Source organism: Amphiura filiformis, chromosome 1, assembly GCF_039555335.1.
Source record: "Amphiura filiformis chromosome 1, Afil_fr2py, whole genome shotgun sequence".
Taxonomy (NCBI): Eukaryota; Metazoa; Echinodermata; class Ophiuroidea; order Amphilepidida; family Amphiuridae; genus Amphiura; species Amphiura filiformis.
The window spans coordinates 57,208,382-57,231,705 of record NC_092628.1 but is presented as its reverse complement, the minus strand read 5'-3'; the positions used below and the strand labels follow the sequence as shown (position 1 = coordinate 57,231,705).

Below are 23,324 nucleotides of genomic sequence, written 5' to 3'. Positions count from 1 at the left end.
TTTTTTGGAATCACTTTGAATACTCATAGCAGTATAAATAAGATTTTTACAAATATCACTACAGTTTCGATTGAAAAGATAAAAGAATAATTTAGAGAATTTTGGACTTTGGGGATTGGATCTTGTGCTGTCTTTAGCCGGTCATAGGTCACGTCAACTTGCTGCTAGTCGTAACCGCGGGAAAGTTTATTTTGTTCGATCACTAAAATTCATTCGAAATATTGTCAAAATTACAGTATTCTGCGACAATTTCAATTTAAAAACGGTAAGTTTAGGTATCTTGATAAGTATAGCAAAGTAAATGTTGGGCAACAAGTACCAAAGCATGAAAGGAAAGCTGGAAAAAAGGAAGAACTATTTTAGTTTTCTGGCCCAGTGAAAATAACAATTCATGATGACAATTTAATACAATACCCATGATACCGTATTTATTTTTAGCATGTTGTTTAGGAAATAATGTTCATTCATCATGCATTTTTTTAAATTAAAATTTTACATCACACATGTGTTATAGTTTATACAAGTTAGAGGTAAATGTTGTCGGGTAGCATTTTCATTGTCTAGGACAACCCAGGCAAACCTTTTAACACATTTGCTGGTCAGACAGCCAAATTCGCCGACAATGTCAATGCATTTTTACATAGAAATTTAAAACTTGTGCCCGAAGAAAGAAACCTACATAAATATGTTTTCTATACTTCACTTGACCCAAATATATAATTTTTATGGTGATAAGTCACCCGCATTTGGAATTTCAGAGGGATTTGATAGCAGTTCCATTAAAAAAGCTGCTATCGCCATGAGACTAAGATCTAGAAACACCCCGAAATGCCGTTTGGGGAATTTTGCTAGATGAATCTTTTTGATGAAAGTCAGGCTTGACAAGATGTAACTTTGCTACGGAAAGTGCTATGAAAAAAAGGTTTTCAGTTTTGGCTTTGTTTACTCAAGGGCTTTAATTTGATATATAAAATGATGCAGTTTGATGGCAAATTTGAATTCACCTAGGATACCTACATTGTCAACAATCGATCCGACGTCGACAAAACCAAAAACTACAACCAAACAGAATAGGTATGGTATACTTGTATACCGCCGTTCTTCTGTGAACGGCGGTATACTAAAGCGTCGCTATAATTCACCAGCGAATGTTGTCGGTTTTCACTCATTGTTCAAAATGTGACATGGCCTGATACAGCCCCTGAAATGGTCTACTTTTAGCGGCCCCAGACTGCGTTACTGGCCTGTATCCCGTTTCGGGGAAAGAACGTCTCTAGTACATACCTGTTTTTAATGACTTTGCAACAATGTTTCTATTGTCAGCAGTAACACCTTGCATTCATACTTTTGAGTTTGTATGGAGCACATTCGTACACATTATAAATAAGTGAAATCAGAATATCCTGAAAGGAATTTAGGTAACGAATTCAACGACACTGACCTCGCAGCAGCTATACTAAAATGCAGAAAACCTTAGACGAGCGCCAGTATTGTAAGGATACATCAGCGATATACTGCGTTACACGCACTTGTCTCTGATTGGCTGCTAAGGCGATATATTGTTGCTGAGTGGAAATTTATGAATGAACTGTGCGCCGTACGCGTTGTTAGCGCCGAATTTGCAACATCACGGTAGTCGCGCTCGTAAAAGGTTTGCTGCATTTTAGTATAATGTTTTCATGTAAACATGGCGTCATTAGACATTTTTAGCCTACGTTTCGTATCCTACTATCGGATCGTTGAAACAACAAAACCTCAATCCCCGGCCTCATTTAGTCCGAATAATCAGACCCAGAACAAAATATTAATTTCTGACATGATCGTGTACTGGGTCTGAACTGTTTCCATATGAAATCTTGATGGCAAATTGGACAATAAAAGCACATGGTTCTACGTGACAGCTTTTTAATCCCCTATTCAGGTTACGTGAATCACGCTATTGTGGACCATCCTTCTGATACTTGAGTGTTTGGACAAGCGGAACGGTTTTTGTCTACCTCTCTGTTTGTAAACAAACCAGGAGGTCGAAATCGCCCTCCTCGCCGAATCACGAAAGTCAGCGTAATAATGCGGCACTGGGCCTCATTCACGAATTCACTCACCTTCCTACACCACCAGTTGTAATAAAACTCAAAACATCCCGTGTTATTCCTCAAAACTACATGTACCTTCATTAATAAAATTAAAAATTTGAAATCCTAGTAGAAATCCGTTATCGAAAATTGTTTGATATAAAACGTCAACAAAAGTAATCTTTCTGAAGAGTAGATACCACGTGTCAAAATGGCGGCTCGCAGTCGCATCCCCTGCTTTGTACATGTACCCAGGTCACGGTCTGTCTACGTGACGAACAGTCAGGGTCAGTGGACAGCGCAACCTGTGCCGTAATATATGCACCTAATATGGGCATAATGGCCCCGCCCAATATACGGCGCTGTCAATCATCCTTATTCACAATCGCCTTTGTCGAACAGATTCTTACGCAGGTAAGAGCTCACGCTGTCCTCACTTTAGCGATTAGGATTGACGAACGTCAGGCCGACACAATCTGGTTGTGTAGGAGACTATCATCGTGATGCCCACGTTGGAACCATTGGATTTACGCAAGAAATATTCATTGCCAGGACTGAAGCGGTGTGGCCATTTCTATGTTTGTACCGGGCAAGTACCGGACATTTTTCAACACAGAGCTAGCGGATTTTACTGCAAATTCGTCCAAAGGTAAGCAAAGGGTTGGGGATCGCATTTTTAACTTTCGCGAAAAGTGGACCATTTCGGGGGCTGTATTTGTTGTGCATGTCACATTGTGAACAATGAGTGAAAACCGACAACATTCGCTGAAGAATTATTGCCATGCTCTAGTATCTAGGCCTACAGGGTTAGTGGTGACCTGCTAAGTCCAAGGGTCCAAATTGGCAAATAAAGGGGTCCAGGCATCTAATTCTACACAGGCGTACAAAATTAAGGGGTCCCAAATCACGGGGACCTGCCAAATCAAGGAGTCCTGGACCCCAAGACCCCTTAAAACGCTACCCCTGTAGGCCTACCGCCGTTCCGAAGAACGGCGGTAGGCCCTATACATGTATACCTATAGCGGCCCTTAACTCCACAACAGTTTAGTCAAAGTTAAAAATGCGATCCCCAACCCTTTGCTTACCTTTGGACGAATTTGTAGTAATCTCCGTGTTGAAAAATGTCCGGTACTTGCCCGGTACAAACTGTAATTTCCCTTGTGGATTAATAAAGTTTTTCTTGACTTGACTTGAGCGAGTCTAGAAAAACTCTACACTTCTCTTGTCTGCCCATACTTGGATTACCGTAGAATGGGGTGAATAGGGACGCAGGGGTGAATAGGGACAAAAATGAGAAAAGTTTTTGAAATCTATTTTTTTTCACATTTGGTTAACACTTATTTTTTTTAATTTCCACAGATTGAAAGAGCAATCAAACAGTGTTTAGAAAATGGTTCAGCAGATGTGAAAGAATACGTTTAGGATACAGGGTGTCCAAAATAAAATTATCTAAAAAAAGTTCTAAAAAATGGGGTGGTCAAAACTTTCCTGCTCCCACGGTTATATTTTTATTTAGAAAATGAGCTGGAAATTCACCAGGACTTAGCCTGTTAGTAATAATGTACACTTAATAAAGCGCCGGTATCCGTCATGAGACGCTCATGGCGCTTTGCAAAAATCAACCAATGTACAATGATACAAACATATTATAACAATTAATAACAAAAAACAGTTCATCAGTGTTGTATTGTTCATGATATGCAAGTTCATTTAAATATGCTGGAGCTGATATACAAGATCATGTTTGGTCCTACAACTGTCTCTAAAAGATTATTTAGTTATTCTAACAGGAATTTTTATAACAATTTTTTTACAAACATTTTTCAGGTAAATGTCACATAATATGGGGGAATATGGACACCCATGCCACAACCACCCTTACCCCACCACACCCCACCCTACCACCCTACCCTGCAGGGTTCGATTTAGAAAATAAAAGTTACATGCACAACTTTGATTTTTTCCTCAAAATGGGCTGAATAACACAAACTTTTGCATGCATAGGCAATATTCTACATGCACAGAGCCAAAGTTACATGCATTACCCTGTTCCACCCTTACTCCACTACCCTCATGAACCTACCCCACCACCTTAACCCTATCACTACCACCCTTAAATCACTATACCACACCCTGACCCCACTAGCCTCACTAAACCCACGATCCCCATCACCCTACCCCACTACCCTACCCAGGCTACCACCCTCATCCACCCCTAATACTATCATGCCACTGTCAGAACTCACTACCCCACACCCTAACCCAGCACTCCACCATCCTACCCCACCCAGGCACCCATCTACCCCACCACCCTATCCCGTATCCCACCACCCTATCCACTGCTCCACCACCATCACCCCTATCCCAGTACCTCCACCACCATGATACCTTTTCTTATACCCCACCACCCTGATCCCACTACCCCAACACCCTACCCTACACACCTACTTCCCTACCACCCAGAACCCTACCCCAACCACCTTTACCCCACCACATCCTACCCCACCTCTTCTTGTTCTGACGAGCCTGATCAACGTTATCAAGAAATCAGATTTTAATCAGTTATAGAAATTATGTTGGTATGAATTACCCTGACATGTTTCTATTGTTTTTTAAAACTCACTCAGTGTCCCTTTTCCTCCATGCAGGTGTAAAAATGCGTGCACACTCCTTCAAAGTTGTACTTTCCTCATCAAGACCAGTGCTGTCCCTATTGACCCCGAAGTCAGGGGTCAATAGGGACGCCAAACTTTTATCAAAAAAATATGCATGTACCCCCACATACATGTATATTCAATTTTTTTAAATGGTGGATCATCATGGGTGGACATAATATGCTCTCAAAAGTTTGGTTCATGGGGCTACAGGAAAAAAACTACAATCTAGAGAGTGCCAAAACTGTGCCTATTCACCCCATTCTACGGTACGCATCCGCAGCGTGGGATCCGTACACCGTCAAAAACATTTATAACTGATCTTGAGAAAGTCCAGTATTTGTGATACATTTCTGATATTTTCACTATATTTCTGGAAAGTTACAGTTATAAAATCTTCCAGGACCATCTCCATTTTTGTTTGTTTTTACATACCCTGCAATGTAGTTAAACACACCCACTGCAGTCCCCATGTTTAAGGTGGTTTGAAAGGCAAGGTTTAGGGAAATCATGAATTCCAACATTTTTGCAAATATCTCAAAAACCTTTCATGATACAATCTCAAGTGAGTTTGTGCTTATGTAGGGATATGTTGGCCATGTTATGAAGGTAATAAAACCGTTGCCATGGTAACCAAGCAGTCGCTATTGGCTTCTGACCAATCACATTCAAAGTTGGTTTTTCCTGTTTTTATAAATCACTTCATTTTTCCCAATAGAAGTATACTCACATGTTGAGTCATGTTCCTGCACACCTCCACTGATTTTCCCGTAAAAAAAATCCCAGTGGAGGGGGGGTCAAAGCGAAATTTTCGTTTTTTGGCCAAAAATTCCATATTACTTACAAACTTTTGGGGGGAAAATCAGTGGAGGTGTGCAGGAACATGACTCAACATGTGAGTATACTTCTATTGGGAAAAATGAAGTGATTTGCGAAAAAACAGGAAAAACCAACTTTGAATGTGATTGGTCAGAAGCCAATAGCGACTGCTTGGTTACCATGGCAACGGTTTTATTACCTTCATAACATGGCCACCATATCCCTACATAAGCACAAACTCACTTGAGATTGTATCATGAAAGGTTTTGGAGATATTTGCAAAAATGTTGGAATTCATGATTTCCCTAAACCTTGCCTTTCGAACCACCTTAACTCCTCATGTAACAGCACTCACATGGTGCTCAAAATCAAATTATGGTGTGTATGGTGTCATGCTTGTACAGGAAAATACTACTATAGAGATATTTCAGGAATGGATATAACTCAAAAATTAAATATTCAAAAATTTGAACCATTTGCCCAATGTTAATACTTTTTTTAGATAATTGTTCCTAAAAATAACCTCTTCAATGTGATGTAAAATATTCAAACAAACCAGGAACTTGAAATTTTGGCCTAATATGCCTACCAGTAGCAGTACTAACGGGAAAGACACAACAATGGCAAGTGTTACCGCATTAAAAAATCTTTAGACTGGCTGCCAGTCAAGAACTTCGCAGAACTTTAGAAATAGAATCTCCTGCTTTCATAAGATCCTGAATGCCGGGCCTGAATGGCATCATGTACATTGACTACACCAAATAAATACATCGCTCCAAAGACAGAACGGACCAGAAGAGGACACGACAACCAATACCAAATTTACCAGACCAACACCAAAGCTTTCATCAATTCATTTTACCCACGGACGACCAGAGAGTGGAACAGCCTGCCTGCATCCACCATTACAAATTCGGCTTTCAAGTCTGCTCTAGCCATGCTAGCTGAATGTTGCGACGTAGGACTTACTCGAGAACTCTAGCTTCGAATTTGCACATGATAATTACGCATTCGATGCTAGAGTGCGTTACTATCGTTTTTCGTTCGGACAGCGCCCAGCGGTGCAATTTTTTGCACCGGAGGTTTTTTATTCTGTTAATGTTGAAATTTCGATGAAAGTTATTTCAATGAGTCAACTGTATCTGTTGAGCAGGATTTGCCTATTTTGGACAGTTTAAAATTTTGCTGAAGTGTAATTTTAGCGACATTTTTGATGCAATTGCCTGTCGTGATCGGTTGTGTTTACTTCTGAACTTCCATTGCTTTTAAATTACACTGTGTCATGCATCAGCGAATCCGACTAGATTTTTAATGCAATGGTCTCTAGTCTAGAATGTGAAGCTATCGGTGAGCAAATTCTTGGCTAGACTTCTTGAGCAACGTAGTGACTCCAACTCCAAAAATAAGACCTCTCAGTCACACCTCCATTATATCATCCAAGATCCAAATACATCAAAATCCAAATATTATTTTTAAAAGTCCATGTTACGCCAAGGTAAAAATAAAAACATGTTTTAGCATCCTGGTGTTTTGAAAAAAGGGAAGGAGGAGGGGATTTTTTTTGGACAAAACTGCTCATAGTCTAGAGCTGTTAGTAGTGGTGCAATAATTATCTGTACCCCCTAGAGTGGTGAATAATAGGGGGGCAAAGATTTTTTGGCAGGCCAAAATGGGGGATGCAAATATTTTTTGATAGGTCAAAAGGGGGGTCATGCGATTTTCGGCAGGTCGAAAGGGGAAAGAAAGAAGGCAGGATTCCTCTCGCTAAGCGCGCGCCTCAGGAAAGCTCGGTCATAAAACGGATGGATTATATGCATCAGTGATACACCCTGCCCAGGATTTTAACAAAAGAAGGCTAGCACAGGAAAGCTGCAGGATGGCGCACGCCTTCCTGTGTAAGGGAATTTCAATATGAGGAAAAATTAGGAACACATTCAAATATGCAAAATTTCCTGCTCACTGCACTCACATTATATGATAAGACAATTTAAGGTTTTAAATTCAGGTTCCCCAAAATCTTAGTGTGTAAAGGGGGGGCAAAGATTTTTGGGGCGTCAAAAGGGGGAAAAGGTTTTTTTGGCACGTCAAAAGGGGGGGCAAGCGATTTTTGGAAGACCACTTTGAGAATTCACCACCCGAGGGGTACACATAATTATTGCACACACGACACATGATTTCTAATTCAAGTTTCAACACTTCGTCAGGGAAAAAAATACAACACTCGTAATGAGATCTATAACATTAGCTGGTTCGTTTTAGTTCCGGGTTTGGGAGGTAATTTTCAACTTTCCGCTGAAAACATGATCATATGGTAAGCTTATTTGGACAAAACAGCATGGAAATTTCTCTCTTTTTTTAACTTTTTGATATGTGTCATATTAAAAGTGCAGGGATGTCAGTTTTCAGGCAATTGCCTGATTTCAGGCCTTTTAGTACTCCAAATGTCCGCAGTTTCATTTATTTTCAGCCCGTTTTGAGGCTTTATAGCCCAAATTTACGCGCCTTTTCAGGCTTTTCCTGCCAAGTCTCTTCAGGCCACTTTCATCCCTGAAAGTGTCGAAAAGGGATAGTTTATTTTGACATATCAGATTTAGGGTCATGTCGACGATAATATGATATATACGACAATCGATAGCACCTACTATATTTCCCATATTTAACACCTTTTTTTTGTGTATTCGGCGTTGTGAATGATATTCGAAAATGAGGAAGAGGCACTTTTTATTTTGTTGTTTTGGAAGGTAGGCCCCTCCTGTGATCACAAAACTCTTCTGAAATGTGTCTTATACATTTGCAAGGCTGTATACAAAATTTCAATTTCTCAAACAATTTGAGAAGAAGTTATAAATTTATAAAAATGTACAAAATAAAAAGAAATTTTAAAAATCTCCAAAAAAGGAGGAGGGCGGGGATGCTAAACTTGTTTATTTTTTTACTCGGCCTTATAATTACTGCCATAACCAAGGACAAAAATTGCAAATTGCGCAGATTCTGACGAAACAAAATTTATAGCAAATTGTGCAGGGAAAAAACAGCCAATTGTGTGGAACTTTTATACATACAACACACTTATTAATTTAAAATACAGGAAGAAGCAAAGATATAAAAATATGAAATTATACAATGTTCACATTGCTTATTATAGAGGGCTCCCTTCATCTCAAAGTTGAGATGGCTGCAGAAAAATGCAGAATTTGAAAACAGACATTTGCCCTTAACTTTGATAATTTTTTACCTACAGACATGGTTGACCCCTCATTTTCCTTCATGGGATTTTCTCAATTTTTAAATCGATGGGTGGGGGGGCATGTGATGCTACACCACTGTGTAGCGTTATCCCTTGTCCATGCCATATGTATGGAATTTGGAAGAAAAAAATTCTCCCACCCAAAAATTTCCCTAAAGAAATCATAGATGCACTTAAATTGTTCTTATAATTTTGAGATAATTTCCAACAAACATTAAAGTATTTAGAATGTTAGAGAACATTTTCCCAAAAAGTTGTATATAGTGGCAGCACCAGGTGTAAATTATTTTAATATAAAGTTTTAAACAGTCAAATGTTTTCAAGTTTTCAAATGAAATACCAATGAGTATTGAGTAGCTTGTAAAAAGTTTAAAGCTCTACAAAAACATGATGCAAATTGCAATAAAAGTTTAAAATAATGTGCATCATTCCAAAACATAATTTACTGCAAGTCACCGGATGTACTGGTTGACATTTAAAAACAAATAAAAAAGTAGGTCACCACAGGGTTTAAACCAGGGCGGTTTTAACCAGCCAACGCTGATCTGTGTAAACGCTCGCATCCTTAATTGATTGTGAAAACTTTTCTCTGTTTTTTTTTTCAGTTTGATACATATGATTGGATGAAAACAGATGAAATCATTTGCCTTCCAACTCACCATTGAGAAACAGACCCAACTAGTGGCAGCCCTGGTATATTGCCATGGGTATCCAGGGTCTACTTCCATTTGTCAAGGAGGCAACGCAGCCTGTGAATATGCGTAAATACAGTGGCTATGCAGTGGCTGTGGATACCTACTGTTGGCTTCATAAAGGTGCTTTTGCCTGCTCATTGCAGTTGGCTAAAGGAGAACCAACGGATATGTAAGTTACAATACAGAGTTCAGTCGGAAGTGTTTCAGGACTTGAATTGAATCTTTATTTCCATTTAATAAAAAGCAAGCAAAATACATCGAAATCACACACCACAAAGATATAGATGACTGGAGGGGATGGACATAAGGCAATTAGGCAAGCATTGACCATCCATTTAATATTGAAACCCTAGAACCCATTAAATACAACAACAGTTAATGAAAGACTATCACACAAGAACATAAACAGGCTCCAAGAGTTAGTTATAAAGTGAGATTAGATGCAATTTACAAAATGCAAGAATGCAAATTGTTTCAGATAGCAATTTGCCTGATGATCTATATAAAGAGCAAAAATACACCACTTATTTTAGTTTGATTACAAAAGGTATTTTATTGAAGTAGTGTGCACCTATTTCGAGAAGTGCAAAATTTTTAAGAACTATTGTTTAATTAACGATTAAGTTATTTTCTTCCATAGGTATGTGCGATACTGCTTGAAGTATGTCAACATGCTGAGATCCATGGGAGTCAGACCAATCCTGGTGTTTGATGGATGTACACTGCCTGCTAAAAAACATGTGGAAAAAAGCAGAAGAGAGTAAGAGCATTGCAAGAATTATAAGTTTAAACTTGGCAAAGATGCATGTAGACATGTATGTACAGAATATAGTTGAGAGTAAGACCATGTTGGATTTAACAGTGACAGATGCAAATCAATGCATTGACGCGGTTGTGTTGTGCCAACAAGGACAAATTGCCCTTCTATGCGTGTGTAAATTAGGTTAGCGCACACAATTCAAATCTGCTGCTGCAAAATCCAACATGGCATTACAAACATCAGTTTGATCACAGACTATAGGTTCTACAATCAAGAATGTCATGCAGGATGTGTGCTTTATTTGATGTATGTCTCAAATAATCAAAGGGTGTCATGTAACTGTAAGTGCTTAATTGTATACCGTTGTTGACAAGTGGAAAAACAGGTATCAAAGTTTATTTTACAGTAGGAATGAAAATTAATGTCTGATGTTGTAACACATTGTTCAAATCCCATGAATAAGACACTACTTATTTGATCACATTTGTTTAGCTCAGAGTATTACAAATATGACCAATGATCATAAAATTAAATTTGTGTAACATTAAAACTGCAACTACTTCATCTTTGAAATATTTTGTCCTACATTATAACATTTACAGGAGACGTGAGTTGTATAATAAGAAGGGACGTCAATTCTTACGAGAGGGGAAAGTGAGCGAGGCCAGAGATTGCTTTAACAAATGTGTAAATGTCACACCTCAAATGGCACTGAATGTAATGAAGGTAAGAACAAACATGTATAAGAAAGAAAGAACAGGAGTATTCTGCATATGATATGATAACTTGATTTTTTCAAGCCATATTAGAGCCAAAGCTCCAGGCAGGATATTTCACCTTATTAGTGCCCATCCCTAATTAGTGCCATAAACTTTCTGAATTTGCATCTGTTTATGCACCCCTTGAAATGGCTATCCAGTTGAATTCCAAACACCCCCTATTGAAGATATGACCTTAATCTTCCGCACAGGAGTGTAATTTCAAATGGGGTTACCTGAATGGGTATCTTCATTTGAAATCTACACCCCTGTATAGGCATTTAAGGCCATGTCTTCCATAGGGGGTGTATGTATTTCAACTGGTATGACCCAATGTACTTTTTGCATGATGAAGAGTTAAAACAGTTAGTTGAATCAACTCATCTCAGAGTTGTCATAGATTTATTATGTCAAAGACAGTAATACTAGGACAATGAAAAATAAAAGGTTTAAGGGGGTACTACACCCCTGTTGTAAATTTGTGACTATTTTTACATTTTTCTCAAAAAATAATAATACACTGGTAACAAAAGTTATGTATATTATTGGGGCAAGGGATCCAATTACTACACTGAAATTTGAATATGATAGAAAATGAGGTACATCCTAGTGGTACCTTATTTCTTATCATAAATAACGAACCGCTTGTCTTGGGTCACAGAAATTCCAGTGTAGTAATTGGATTCCTTGCCCCTATAATATATACATAACTTTTGTTACCAGTGTGTTATAAGCTTTTGATAAAAATGCAAAAATAGACACAAATTTATTAAGGGGTGTAGTACCCCCTTAAAGAATCAGTTGCAGCAAATGTTTCAATCACAGGGCTGTACCACCCTTGGAATGTCCAGGCTTGAGTCTGCCATCCTGGTATTTCCATTGCTTGAAGTTGAAGTAAACTAATTTTTTTCCCCAAATTTCTTATGAAAGTTGATTGAATTTTGCATTTGCAGGCAGCACGTTCTCTTGATGTCGATTGTATTGTAGCACCATATGAAGCAGATGCACAATTAGCATATCTGCATAAGACTGGCATAGTACAGGCTGTTATTACAGAAGATTCAGATCTCGTAGCATTTGGATGTAAGAGGGTAAGTTTCTTTAAGACTGTACCATGGTAACTGGCAAATTTCACTGAAAGCGAGGGGGTAAATTTAATTATTGTCTTCATTTTCCTGTGTTAAATTTACAATAAAAAATTATCTACTAGTATTTAGAAAATGAGTCATTTCTGCAAATCAAAAAGAGCTTACTGCTCAATATAGAGGTAGTTATTGTGACGTCAACGCCGCCATCTTGTGGGTACAAAGTGCCTTATTGCTAAGATCACTGCGTTGTCGCTTGACTGAAGAGGTGCGTCATGCACTGCGACTTCCGTGTAATCGGGGGTGTAATGTCCAACGCATGACATGCAGAACGGCAGTACCCACAAGATGGCGGATCCCGCAGAAAAGGCTGACAGTCTGAATACTGATCTAATTGTCCTGTGAGGGTACTCAAGTTTGGGTTGGGATGGGATATGCCTCCAAGAATCCAAAAGTTGACCTATATTTACACTAATTTTCTAAGAAAATTGGACCAATTGTTATAATTAAGTCCAGATTTATTAGCTAAATTTAAAACAATTTCAGAAATTTGTTTACAAAATTTCAAAAACTTGTGCTCTAGCTCAGGTGAAATTTTTTTCGAATAATTTGAAAAAATAACCCATTTTTACAAAAAACAAAATTAACCTAGTAAAGGGGGCCATTGTTATACCAGAGGCCAGAAAATGAAACCTGCATTTGGGGAATTTGTATGGTCATTTTCCACCAGTTACTAATTGGTTCATTTTCAGGAAAATTCTTCTCAGTTAATGCAGTGAAACTTCTATGAAACAGCAGCTGAGTTATATGACCAATTCTAAACACAACTTCTAGATGAAAACATGAAAAAAGTAAATCATAAAACCATTTCTAATCATAATATACTTTAAGCAAATCAAGAATGTACTTCAAGTATTTGGATATTATCAGGTGTACAAATACTTGTAGGTGAGCCCTGAATTACAAACATCTATTGCATAACTATTGTACTCTATTGGTACTCTATTATCACTTCTCTAACTTTTATTCTCAAATTAAAACTATGTGATTTTTTTTCCAGGTAATTGTAAAATTGGACCTTAATGGAAATGGTCTAGAAATAGAATCATCCAAGCTTAATCAAGCAATGAAGATTGGTACCAAATACACAATGGATAAGTTCCGCTACATGTGCATTGTAGCTGGCTGTGATTATCTACCATCTCTACCGGGAATCGGTCTGGGCAAAGCAAGGAAATTGTTTCATATAGCAACCAACCCTGATATATCCCAGGTAAGTTGCAATGGGGGCATAAGCAGACAAACTTCTGAAGGTAAAATATAAAAACTGAAAAATATTAAATTGGAGGTAACATTGGAATCATTCAAAAGACTGGCTATCACTCCAAGAACATGGCAGAAGGAACAGAATCTCCCGATTTCACATATCCTAAATGGCGCTATGGGCAAAGTACATCACCCCAAAGACTGAGCAGACCAAAAGAGGACATGACAACCAGTACCAAAGCTATCAGACCAGGACTGATGCTTTTAACAAATTTTCCCCAAGGACGACAGGAGAGTGGAGCAACCTGCCTCCCTCCTTTGTTACATGGGCGCATCATCTACGCTAAGTCCGCTTTGCATAATGTGTAAATTTACATGAAAGTAAGCTTTTATTGACAGGTGCATTAACAATAATGAATACATTTTCATCAATGAGAGGCTGAACAAAGTATAGATAAATGCAGACCTTCATTTTTAAGGAGCTCAATTGCACCAGAGCTCCTACAGCTCTCCTTAACAACATTTCAGAAGTATGATTTACTGAGCTCCTCTCTACTTTAAAACCCTATGTTTTTATACAGATATTAAAAGATTGAACTCCTTGTTGAGCACCTGAACTCAGGAGAGTGATTAACAGAGCTCCTGTAATTTTCAAAAATGAAGGCCTGTAAATGACTTTACTTTTCACACAATATAATGTGTTTTCTTTATCCAGGTGTTGAAGAGAATGCCAGGTACTATTAAGCTGAAGCAGTCGGTTCCAGCAGAGTATATAGAAGGTTTTCATAAAGCTAACAACACTTTCCTCCACCAGCTGTCTTTTGACCCCAGGAGACGGAAACTAGTTCCATTAAGTCCGTATCCAGAAGGAACAGATCCAAAGGATATGGAGTATGCTGGGAAGTATCCTTTAAATGATCATCGAGCTATAATACTCGTATGTTTGCACGTTACTCATGGCCTGATTCATGGTTGTTACATTTTTCACAGCAATAAGTAAAGCCACAATTTTTCCGTGTTACAAAATTTAAATTCCGTGTTACAAATTGGACGATTCCGTGATTTTCCGTTTTACATTGTAAAGCACTGAAAAGTGATTACAAGCATGTTTTTAAAAGTGTAATTTGTCTTATATAATTATATGTACCTTTTTACTGTAGTCTTCCCTCAACATCCCCATTAAAATTAAGCATTGTCAATTGTTTTGTGTGTACTTCCGATAGCTGTATCGGCCAGAATCTTGCATCGTAGGCCTGGACTAAATGCTAGAATGGATTGTTTAATGGTTGATAACTGCTACATAATCACTTTTCTTTGTTTTCTTTTGCCAATCAACACAAAAGTTAGACATTTTACACAGTTTTTCACTATTTTGTGGCATTTTCAAATTTCCGTGAGCAAACCCCCAATTCCGTGATTTTTTCCGTATCACGGAGAAATTGTGGCTTTAGCAATAAGCCTTGAGCTATGTAAGAATGTAATGATTAAATCATAGGAATTTTGTTCAACTTTAGCAATTATTCACTGAATTTGTAGAATGGCTTGGCAAGACTCAAGCTAATAAAAGTTTGTCCAAATGACTTGACTTAAAATGTAATTTTTGGTGAGTAGTTGTCACCCTGTTGGCAGGGTTCCAAGTGTTTAACTTTATGACAAGTTCTGACAAGTTTAATGAACAGTTTCTTTAACAAGTTGTGTTTTAGATACCTTGGTGACTATCAGGCATATCAAGTTGCACTAGGTAACATGGATATCAACACCTTGCAGAAAATCTATGACTTTGAGCCAGAGAGAACAAAGGTAGGTTACTTGTATTTAAGGTGGGGACTTTGAAGAGGAAGTGTGTATTTTGCTGGTTTGAGGCACTGAAGAGAGACAAAATATATCACATAATTTCTAGGTAGGCCGAACCTCCTTTGTGCAGTATCAAAAACCTCATGTGTAGAAATAGATGAAAATGTCAAAAGGTTGATCACAAAATACAAGAGTAATCAAACATATTGGTAATATTAAAAAATAGAAATGTTATATTGCATTGAAAAACATGAATTCTGTTTTGATGTATGTATGTATGATGTTTAATGAGGAGTGAGGACATACACCAGATTTTGAGGAATGAGGAAATACCTGTAGGGGGAGACAGTCCTCTTTTTTTCATAGCTTAAATGGATTGCGGATAACATAAATATGCTTTTACACTTTGTCACCCTTGAGGGTAACACAAAACATCCACAGTTTGAACAAGTGTGTCTGCAGTCAGGTAGTGTACATTTATTTAGGTGGAGATTGCATGCCAACTGACCATTTTTTATATAGCAGGATCCACTCAGGGATGTGTATGTGTATCTCTTGCGGTCAGGTCATGTGGTGTCAAAACAACATATAGGGCATTTTGCTGTTGACCCTCACATTATGTTGAATACTTTTGTTTTAAGCTAACAACAGAACATGCCAGCCAGAACATGACATGCATAAGAGCCAGAAATGGACTGAAGAAAAATTGTTTCTGTATTCCTGTATTCTTTATCCAGAAATATGATAGAGGGCTTCCCCGACACAAGCTGAGTATCTGGCATAAAGACTACAGAATTGGACCCGATCTGATGGATGAAGATCTGAAAGAAGTTGAAAGGCACCACACAAAAGGGAAAGAAGTTACTCTGAAAATTAAACCATGTAAAAGGCCAAGAGAAGGTAAAGTAGCTTATGTGCTTATAGGGTATATCAAAATCACAAATTTTTATTATAAATATTGGTGATGACACAAAATATTTGTCTTTTGCATTCAAGAGTTGCCAACAGCAACAATCAATCATTTAAATAGGGTTACCTGAATGTGTGACACTATTTGAAATCAACACCCTCTGTGTGGATTAAGGTCATGTCTTCCATAGGAGGTGTATGGCTTTCAACTGAAATTGCCCAATGTCAAAGAATATCCAAATTAGAAAATTTAACAAAGGGACCACTTTTCATGTATCCCCCAATTTTAGAGGGGTGAAATCCATTTGTTTCATGCACAAAATTTTTGGTGCATGAATGTTCCACAATTTGGAAATTCCACACCCCAAGAAAATAATCCTGTGTATTCAGGCAAAGGGACAAAATTATTTAAAAGCTACTCCTCCAGTGGCTCCACATGGGTTTTACAGAATCTCACACCACATATGATATAAAGATCAAGATAGGTATAAGTTATAATGAAAAACAGAGATAAAAAGAATTTATCGCGTCTGATGTCATCTGTCAATCAAACTCGAGCACGGTTTGTTTACAAGTGTCGTGATGATGACTTGCTGAACGTGGCAGTATAACCAGGTGCCTTATTGTTAATTTTGCACCTTCAAACATACAAACCATCTCAAAAGTTAGGTTTAGTAGGAAACTTTCTTTCGCGAAGGCACCATGTCAACAATGCCTAGTTCCTTTTTGCCTTGTAAAAGTACGTAATTTTTCGCCATTTTCTGCTATTCCTTTTCTCCGATCGGCACCAGATAAATCGGCCTTCCTTTTACGTGCTATTTAACCTGTGTAAACCAATCAAGGATCGTAATTGACAGTGACATCAGACGCGATAAATTCTTTTTATCCCTGTCTTTCATTGTAAGTCGTCTATCTTTTGCCCTACAGAGGATCTTCTTGATGAACTACCAACTGACAATGACCTAGCCTCTATGTATGCAACAGGACCTGCTGCTAAACGTAAACAATTGGAACCACTACTACCAGCTGCAATCCCAGAAACACCCTCACCCTGCAAGACAAAGACATCTCAACAAATAGCTGCAGATAAGCTACTGGAGAAAGCTAAGAGCCCCCATAAACCACCACTGAGACGGAAAAATATTTTTGCTGTGAAAGGGAGAAAGACTTGGGACAGGAAAGCTCATCTGAAAGAGGCTGATATGGTTGCTAGCAGGTAACATTTTTTGGCATTGGAAGCACTGGGGTAGATAAATAGAAGTGAGGAAATCAGGTCATGTGACACAATCTGATCCACTCAGGCCACGGTTGGTAATAGAGAACCGCCAGCCTTTTGTCATCTTGAGGGTTAAAGCTGGTAAATCAATACGGTTGCATTTCCCTTTACAGTCAATGAATTTTGAAAAAAGCAGGTGTGCTATAAATCGCACTCCTGGAAATAGTCAGGCGAGCTACAGGTGTGCTGTTAATTGCACTCGGTAAGGATTTTAGGTGTGCTATCATTTGCACTCGGTAAGAAGTTTAGGTGGGCTATTTGAATTATTGCACTTGATATTCAGATAAGAAGCATTGGTGTTGAATGTGGGACTACAATGTATAGGTGGGCAATCAAACTTCTTACCAAGTTAAAATTATGCAAATTTCCTAGCACTGCCCCACGCACCCACTGCATGACATCACGTGCACAGAACTGACGAATCGTGTGCGTAGGATCGGTGAAATGTTTGTAAAATTTGGTAAGAAACACCTCGTGCATATTGTCCGTCTCCGTTGAAAAACTGGATCCTCCGCAGTAAAATCCACCACGACCACTTGAAATAAGCTTCCAGCAAAGTCAGAAAAATATACCATGTCCAACAAAAATTATAACCAAAATTACAGATAAATGAAATTTGAGTGTCTTCAGTCATCGAAATTTTGACGCCAGAAAAAAGTCAATTTTCAAACGGCAATATTTTCCGAACGGAACCATTGATTTTCATTCCGTCTTTGCCAGGACCCAGCAGCCATCTTGAATATATATGAATATGCATATGCCTGAGCCCAGTAAGGTCAAAAATTCATTCATAAAACTATGCCGGGTTAATTTGCAATGATTCTGATCGGCCGAATAAGACCACGTGTTTGTGACGTGTTGGGTTCATGAATATTTAATGAGCAGCGCGCTCCTGTCTGACAAGGTAAAATAAGATAACGGGGATCACCAAAAGTCCGATGCTATGCACTTTGCATGCTTAGTGGTGCCTGGCGTGCTAACTGGCTCCTTTTTTTCTAACTTCGTACAGCGGGGTAGTTCGTTCGTGGGATGGGCTTACTCAAACCCCATTACATCATTAAGCTTGTAGGTTTTCCATGTCTTATACTGGACCCATTTGTTCTTTTTGTCCGCCATGAATCCATGATGAGTAGTATAAACTGATATTTCTATCGGCAAACCTCAGTACAATTTTATCATAGCGCTACACTCAACGCTGACAGATCGCACGTGTGTAGGTCATGTGCAGCCTTGTTCAGCTTCTAAATAATTATACAGTTCAGTTGAATGCGTAAACATTACCTCATTTACTACGGTGGGCAATGGCATGTCACGGCTTTGTTGTGACATGAACAGCACGTTATCATATTTCGGTAGCGTGACCTCACAAGAAAGGTCAGCTAATTTACATATTAAATTGTCGAAAACGGCCAATCAGCGAGTAGAAAAGATATTGTTTGGGTCGTCACTTTTGTAAAGGCCATGACATCGATTTATTTTATGCAAATCACTTTCGGGAACCGCTGCAACTTTGGAAACTCCTTCAGGTGACAAGGTGCGCTATAAATCGCACTCGGTAAAGTGATTTAAGGTGGGCTCTATGCGCGCGATCGCACTCGTGCGCCTTAAAATGCATTGACTGCCTTTATTGCCATGGGTACAAATTTGTGCACTCATCATCCCTACATGTAGGTTATAACATGATTTCTTTTATATTCGAAGGCAGTCTTTGAAATATTTTTTTACCTCGGGTGTACTTTTGCACCCCATTTTGAAAGTTGTGGTGCAATTTAATATGCGACACGATCTGGTCCATGGGTTCCAAAGGAGGCATTTTTGACAATTGAGTTACTGTAATTATTACATTATACATACAATAGGCTATCAGTTACTGAAAACACCAAAGGTCTAGCATACTTGGTTCTAAAGTTTTGAAGTTTTTTGATGCCTATTTTCTTCTGTATTTTATTGTTTTTTTACTCCATATTTTTACCTTACCTTTATCTCAGTTTCAAATTTGCCGCCTTTGGCCCCCACGGACCAGATCGTGTCACATATGATGCAGAGCAATAATTTTTGAAGTGCAGTCTCAGACAATCAATGCATAAAGTCAGTACAATGTGGTATCGCTATTTTGCACCACACTTTTAAAGTTGTATTGCAAAAGGCAAATTTTGGGGTGTAAATTTTATGCCTTTAATTATGCTTTAAGGATATAGATATTCGTTGAATCAGTCAACTTAACATTTACTCGTATACATTCTTCAACAGATTCTTTTCACCTCCAGCACAAAATGAAGAAGATGAAGGGACTGAAAGTGAGGCACTAATCGATGAACATGATGACAACCTTCATAATGAAGGTTCTGATGCAGGAATTTCTGACAATGAAGGAGAGTCTTCAGGCGATGAGGAACTGGTGAAATCTGAATGGGCATGGGGTGATGCAGAATCATCAAAAAGTGCCAAGTTATCAACTCTGGACAGGTTACAGTCCTTCCGAAGAGAGGGCTCGGTTACTATGACCAGCGCAAGGATCAAAGAAACAGTTGAAACTATTGATTTGTCTTCCGGGATAAAGAAAGAACCAAAAGAGGGAATCATGTTTTATGTAAAACAGGAACAGGAAGATGAAAACATGCAGGACAATGAAATCATAGGAGAAAATGAGGAAACACTGTCAGAGAAAAAGGCTTTGAACTCCCAACCATCTAGTCAATCTAGTACAGCTACCCCTAAAAGTAGAGGTGCTTTCAGTTGGGGTAGGAAATCAGAAAAGGAGAAAAAGAAGAAATATGTTAACTTGGACATGTTTAAGAGAACATACTCTAAACCAGGTCAAAGGTTAAAGCTGAAAAGAGATGAGAGTTCTAACGAGGGAACAAATGAGCAATCAAGGACACAAGAAAGTGAAGAGACTGAAGAAAGTGATAAATTGAACAGCCAACAGTATTCTCAAATCAGTGACTTTTCTGATCAGTTGTCTTTCAACAAAGATGGAGATTCTCAAGAAGGGGAATCTCAATACAGCAACTCTGTTTCTATGTCACAAACCAGTGATCTGTATAGCATGGATGCAGATGCTATATCTTATAGCCAGTTTGGTATTTCAAGATTTTGTACACCACAAAATTCTCAAATTGACTCACAAGACCAAAGTCCACTTGATCCTTCATTGGAAGATTTTTGTGAAGACCTTGCTAATCAAAGCCAAAGTGGGACTGAGAAAGTGTTGCAACAAAAGAGTCTAAGCACGCCAAAACTACCTTCACTTGGTGATCTGGATAGTCATGTAGATAAATCGAACCAAGAGAACTGTAATGAAGACAACAGAACAAGCTCACAATCTATTCCAAATCTGCCATCCATTCCAGATGTTGAAGACAGCAGCCAAAAAAATGAAAAGTCACAGACGTATTCTGGTGCTCAAAATCTATTCTCAAGTACAAAGAAAAAAACATTAAGTCAGTTTTATTCAACCTCTGTGGTAACAGCAAAGGCCAAAGGCAAAACAAGTATTGTTGGGACGTCATCATCATATTTCAGTAAAGGTAGAACAAGTGATGAAATGGATGAGAAAAGTTCTGGTGATGCAAGTGATACCACTACTAACTCAGAAGGGGAGGAGAAGAAAGGTGTGGACTATATTGATTTGACTGATGACGATAGTATAAGAGCTGAACAGAAGAGGAATAACAAGGTGATAGATTATTGGGAATTAAATGAATTTGCATAGTTCAGTTGATTTTCCTGTAAGCAACTATGTTTAAAAAGTGAATGAACCAAGATTTATCTGGTTTGGTAGTAAACTAGACTTACCTGGAAAAGAAATGTGGAACCATGCTGTAAAGAAATATTGCCATTTGGACTGGAATTATTGCCTCTTGGATAAAGATAATTTGTATGTTCCTGGGAAATGAACCTATAATTATTCAGACATGGTAGTGAACATCAAAGATAATTTAAAACTGGTAAACAACACTTTTTCCAAGTAGAGAATTACCACTCAGTGGACCTACAGTCCTACATTACATAGCTGATGTGAAAACAGTTAATCAGCTTTTAATTCTTGTTTGATACACAAGGCAAGGGTGTTTGTTCAATTACAGGCCAGCTTTTCACAATATATTTTGTAAGTACTGGGTAATAAAAAATGGAAGCTTTAGACCTGGGAGGGGTATTTTCGTTTTTTAAGGCTAATATACCCAATATTTGCAACTGCTGACTATACTTTAAAAAATGAAACACTGTCAAATCATCATTCAGTACCAAAGATATGTCCTAAGGCTACCAAAAGCCACATAACTCACAAACAAGTTTTATGGTTTAGATGGAATTATGTAATGACATTATGAACCTATAATAATAAACATATTGCATGACAAAAAAGTACCAAATTTATTAGTTATTTCTGGTTTCTTTCAGGCCCAAGAAAAAAAGGTGCTACTCAAGAAAACTCCAAGTAAGTATAATGTGTACATTCACATTACTCGTGGTATATTACAGTATTGGGAAATCAATTTTTAGTAGCTATCTCTGAAAATACATTCCTTACAGAAAATCAATTATGTCAAATCAATTATGACTATTCATTTAAAAATTAAAGTCAAGAAAATGTATTTCCTATTTTAGGAGTTTTATAGAAATTGAAACAATTGTTTTTCTTAATTTATGGAAAATATTCTCCCACTGGATCTGCCATTACATGTGGCACTGTATCCAAAAAATATCCAGGCCATTTGAAAATATGGCATGCTATATCCAAATCTTCATCTGAATTATATGCATTTTAGATTGATTAAAATGTACGTATAAATGTCCATATTGATTGTAATTGTGTGTTGTATTTTCTAGGTTCCAGTAAGCTGCAAGGAGCCTGCAAACCATCTGGTCTGTCAAAGAAGAGAAATAAACCAACCAGTAAAAAGACAAATGAAAATGCAGGAAGGCAAACTACTCTGTTTAATTTCATGAAGAAAACACAGGATAAGAAAGAGTAAGTTTATACCCAGAGATTCAAGTTTTCAGGATTTTGTTTGAATTAATAATTTTATTAGAATTTTTCTTGGGACACATGGACTGAATTTGCTGGGGTTTTTTTCTGATTGGAGAGAAAATGTACCCTTGTATGACAGCACCAAGTATGGCACTTTTACACAATCTGGGGGTTTACCTGAGGAGAGATGTGCCCTGGTTTTACAAAATCCCAACAATCATATGGTACCCAATGTGTTAAAAGTGGATATTATTCTATCATTGTAATTCTCTTGATTGGGCTGACATCACACAGAGAGGGAAAGCCACACATGCAGAAGACAAGTGTAACTTAGTAAATGCACTTTCCCTTCGCCAGGGAGTTTGATAAAGAAGTTCTGTCAGTTGGGAGACTCAACCTATTCTATATAAATGCTCTCAATTAACCTTTTTTGAGATATGGCGGACACAATAAGATGGCGCTGCACGAAATGGGTTAAAGTCTTTTGAATTTGCCGGGTTTTACCCATATTGAAGACTGCCCTCCTATTGTGTATGCCATATCTCGAAATGGCTAATGTGACTCACTGTACCATAATGAAAATGAGCTACACTGATGTCGTCAATTGCTTGATCTAATCTGTTTTAAATTGCACTGATAATTTGTCTTTCAGAGCTGAGAAGAAAGCTAACTCAAGTGACGGTCCAATGTCACCTGTCAAGACTAATATCATGCAAGATGAAACTCCAGAGGGTGACAGTCTTGTGGCCAAGAAGGACATCAAGAAAGTACAAAGAGTCATCTTCTCCTGACATTCTACTGGTAATAATTATTATTTAAACACAACTACAGGAGAAGGCAAGAACCATATTAAGAACAGATAAATGACATGAGAATGACATCAAGGAGTAGTAATAATAGTCGGACATCCAAGGAAGTTATCTTTTCCTTACAGTTATTTTATACCTATTTTTATATTGTTTCTCACAAAACGGGGACGGAAACGTAGTCCGTTTACCTTCCTCAAGTCAGTAA

At 38.0% G+C, this 23,324-nt stretch overlaps 1 protein-coding gene across 1 annotated transcript; it reads left to right on the top strand.

Moving 5' to 3' along the window:
- The first annotated feature begins 175 nt into the window (after window positions 1–175).
- On the top strand, window positions 176–23,324 carry LOC140161886 (uncharacterized). The gene is made up of 14 exons (XM_072185185.1): window positions 176–265; window positions 9,398–9,656; window positions 10,128–10,247; window positions 10,850–10,973; window positions 11,959–12,096; window positions 13,151–13,363; window positions 14,072–14,259; window positions 15,060–15,156; window positions 15,888–16,050; window positions 16,987–17,275; window positions 19,586–21,014; window positions 21,740–21,776; window positions 22,169–22,310; window positions 22,963–23,324. Exons 2-14 carry the CDS (start codon window positions 9,496–9,498, stop codon window positions 23,099–23,101), a joined length of 3,240 nt encoding a protein of 1,079 aa, XP_072041286.1. The 5' UTR covers window positions 176–265; window positions 9,398–9,495; the 3' UTR covers window positions 23,102–23,324.

What these genes read in the sequence shown, in the direction of transcription:
- LOC140161886 (XM_072185185.1), top strand. Translation starts at nt 9,496, where the DNA reads ATGGGTATCCAGGGTCTACTTCCATTTGTCAAGGAGGCAACGCAGCCT. An exon ending in TTGAGCCAGAGAGAACAAAG is followed by an intron (nt 15,157 to 15,887) that starts GTAGGTTACTTG and finishes TTCTTTATCCAG; the next exon opens with AAATATGATAGAGGGCTTCC. An exon ending in GCTGATATGGTTGCTAGCAG is followed by an intron (nt 17,276 to 19,585) that starts GTAACATTTTTT and finishes ATTCTTCAACAG; the next exon opens with ATTCTTTTCACCTCCAGCAC.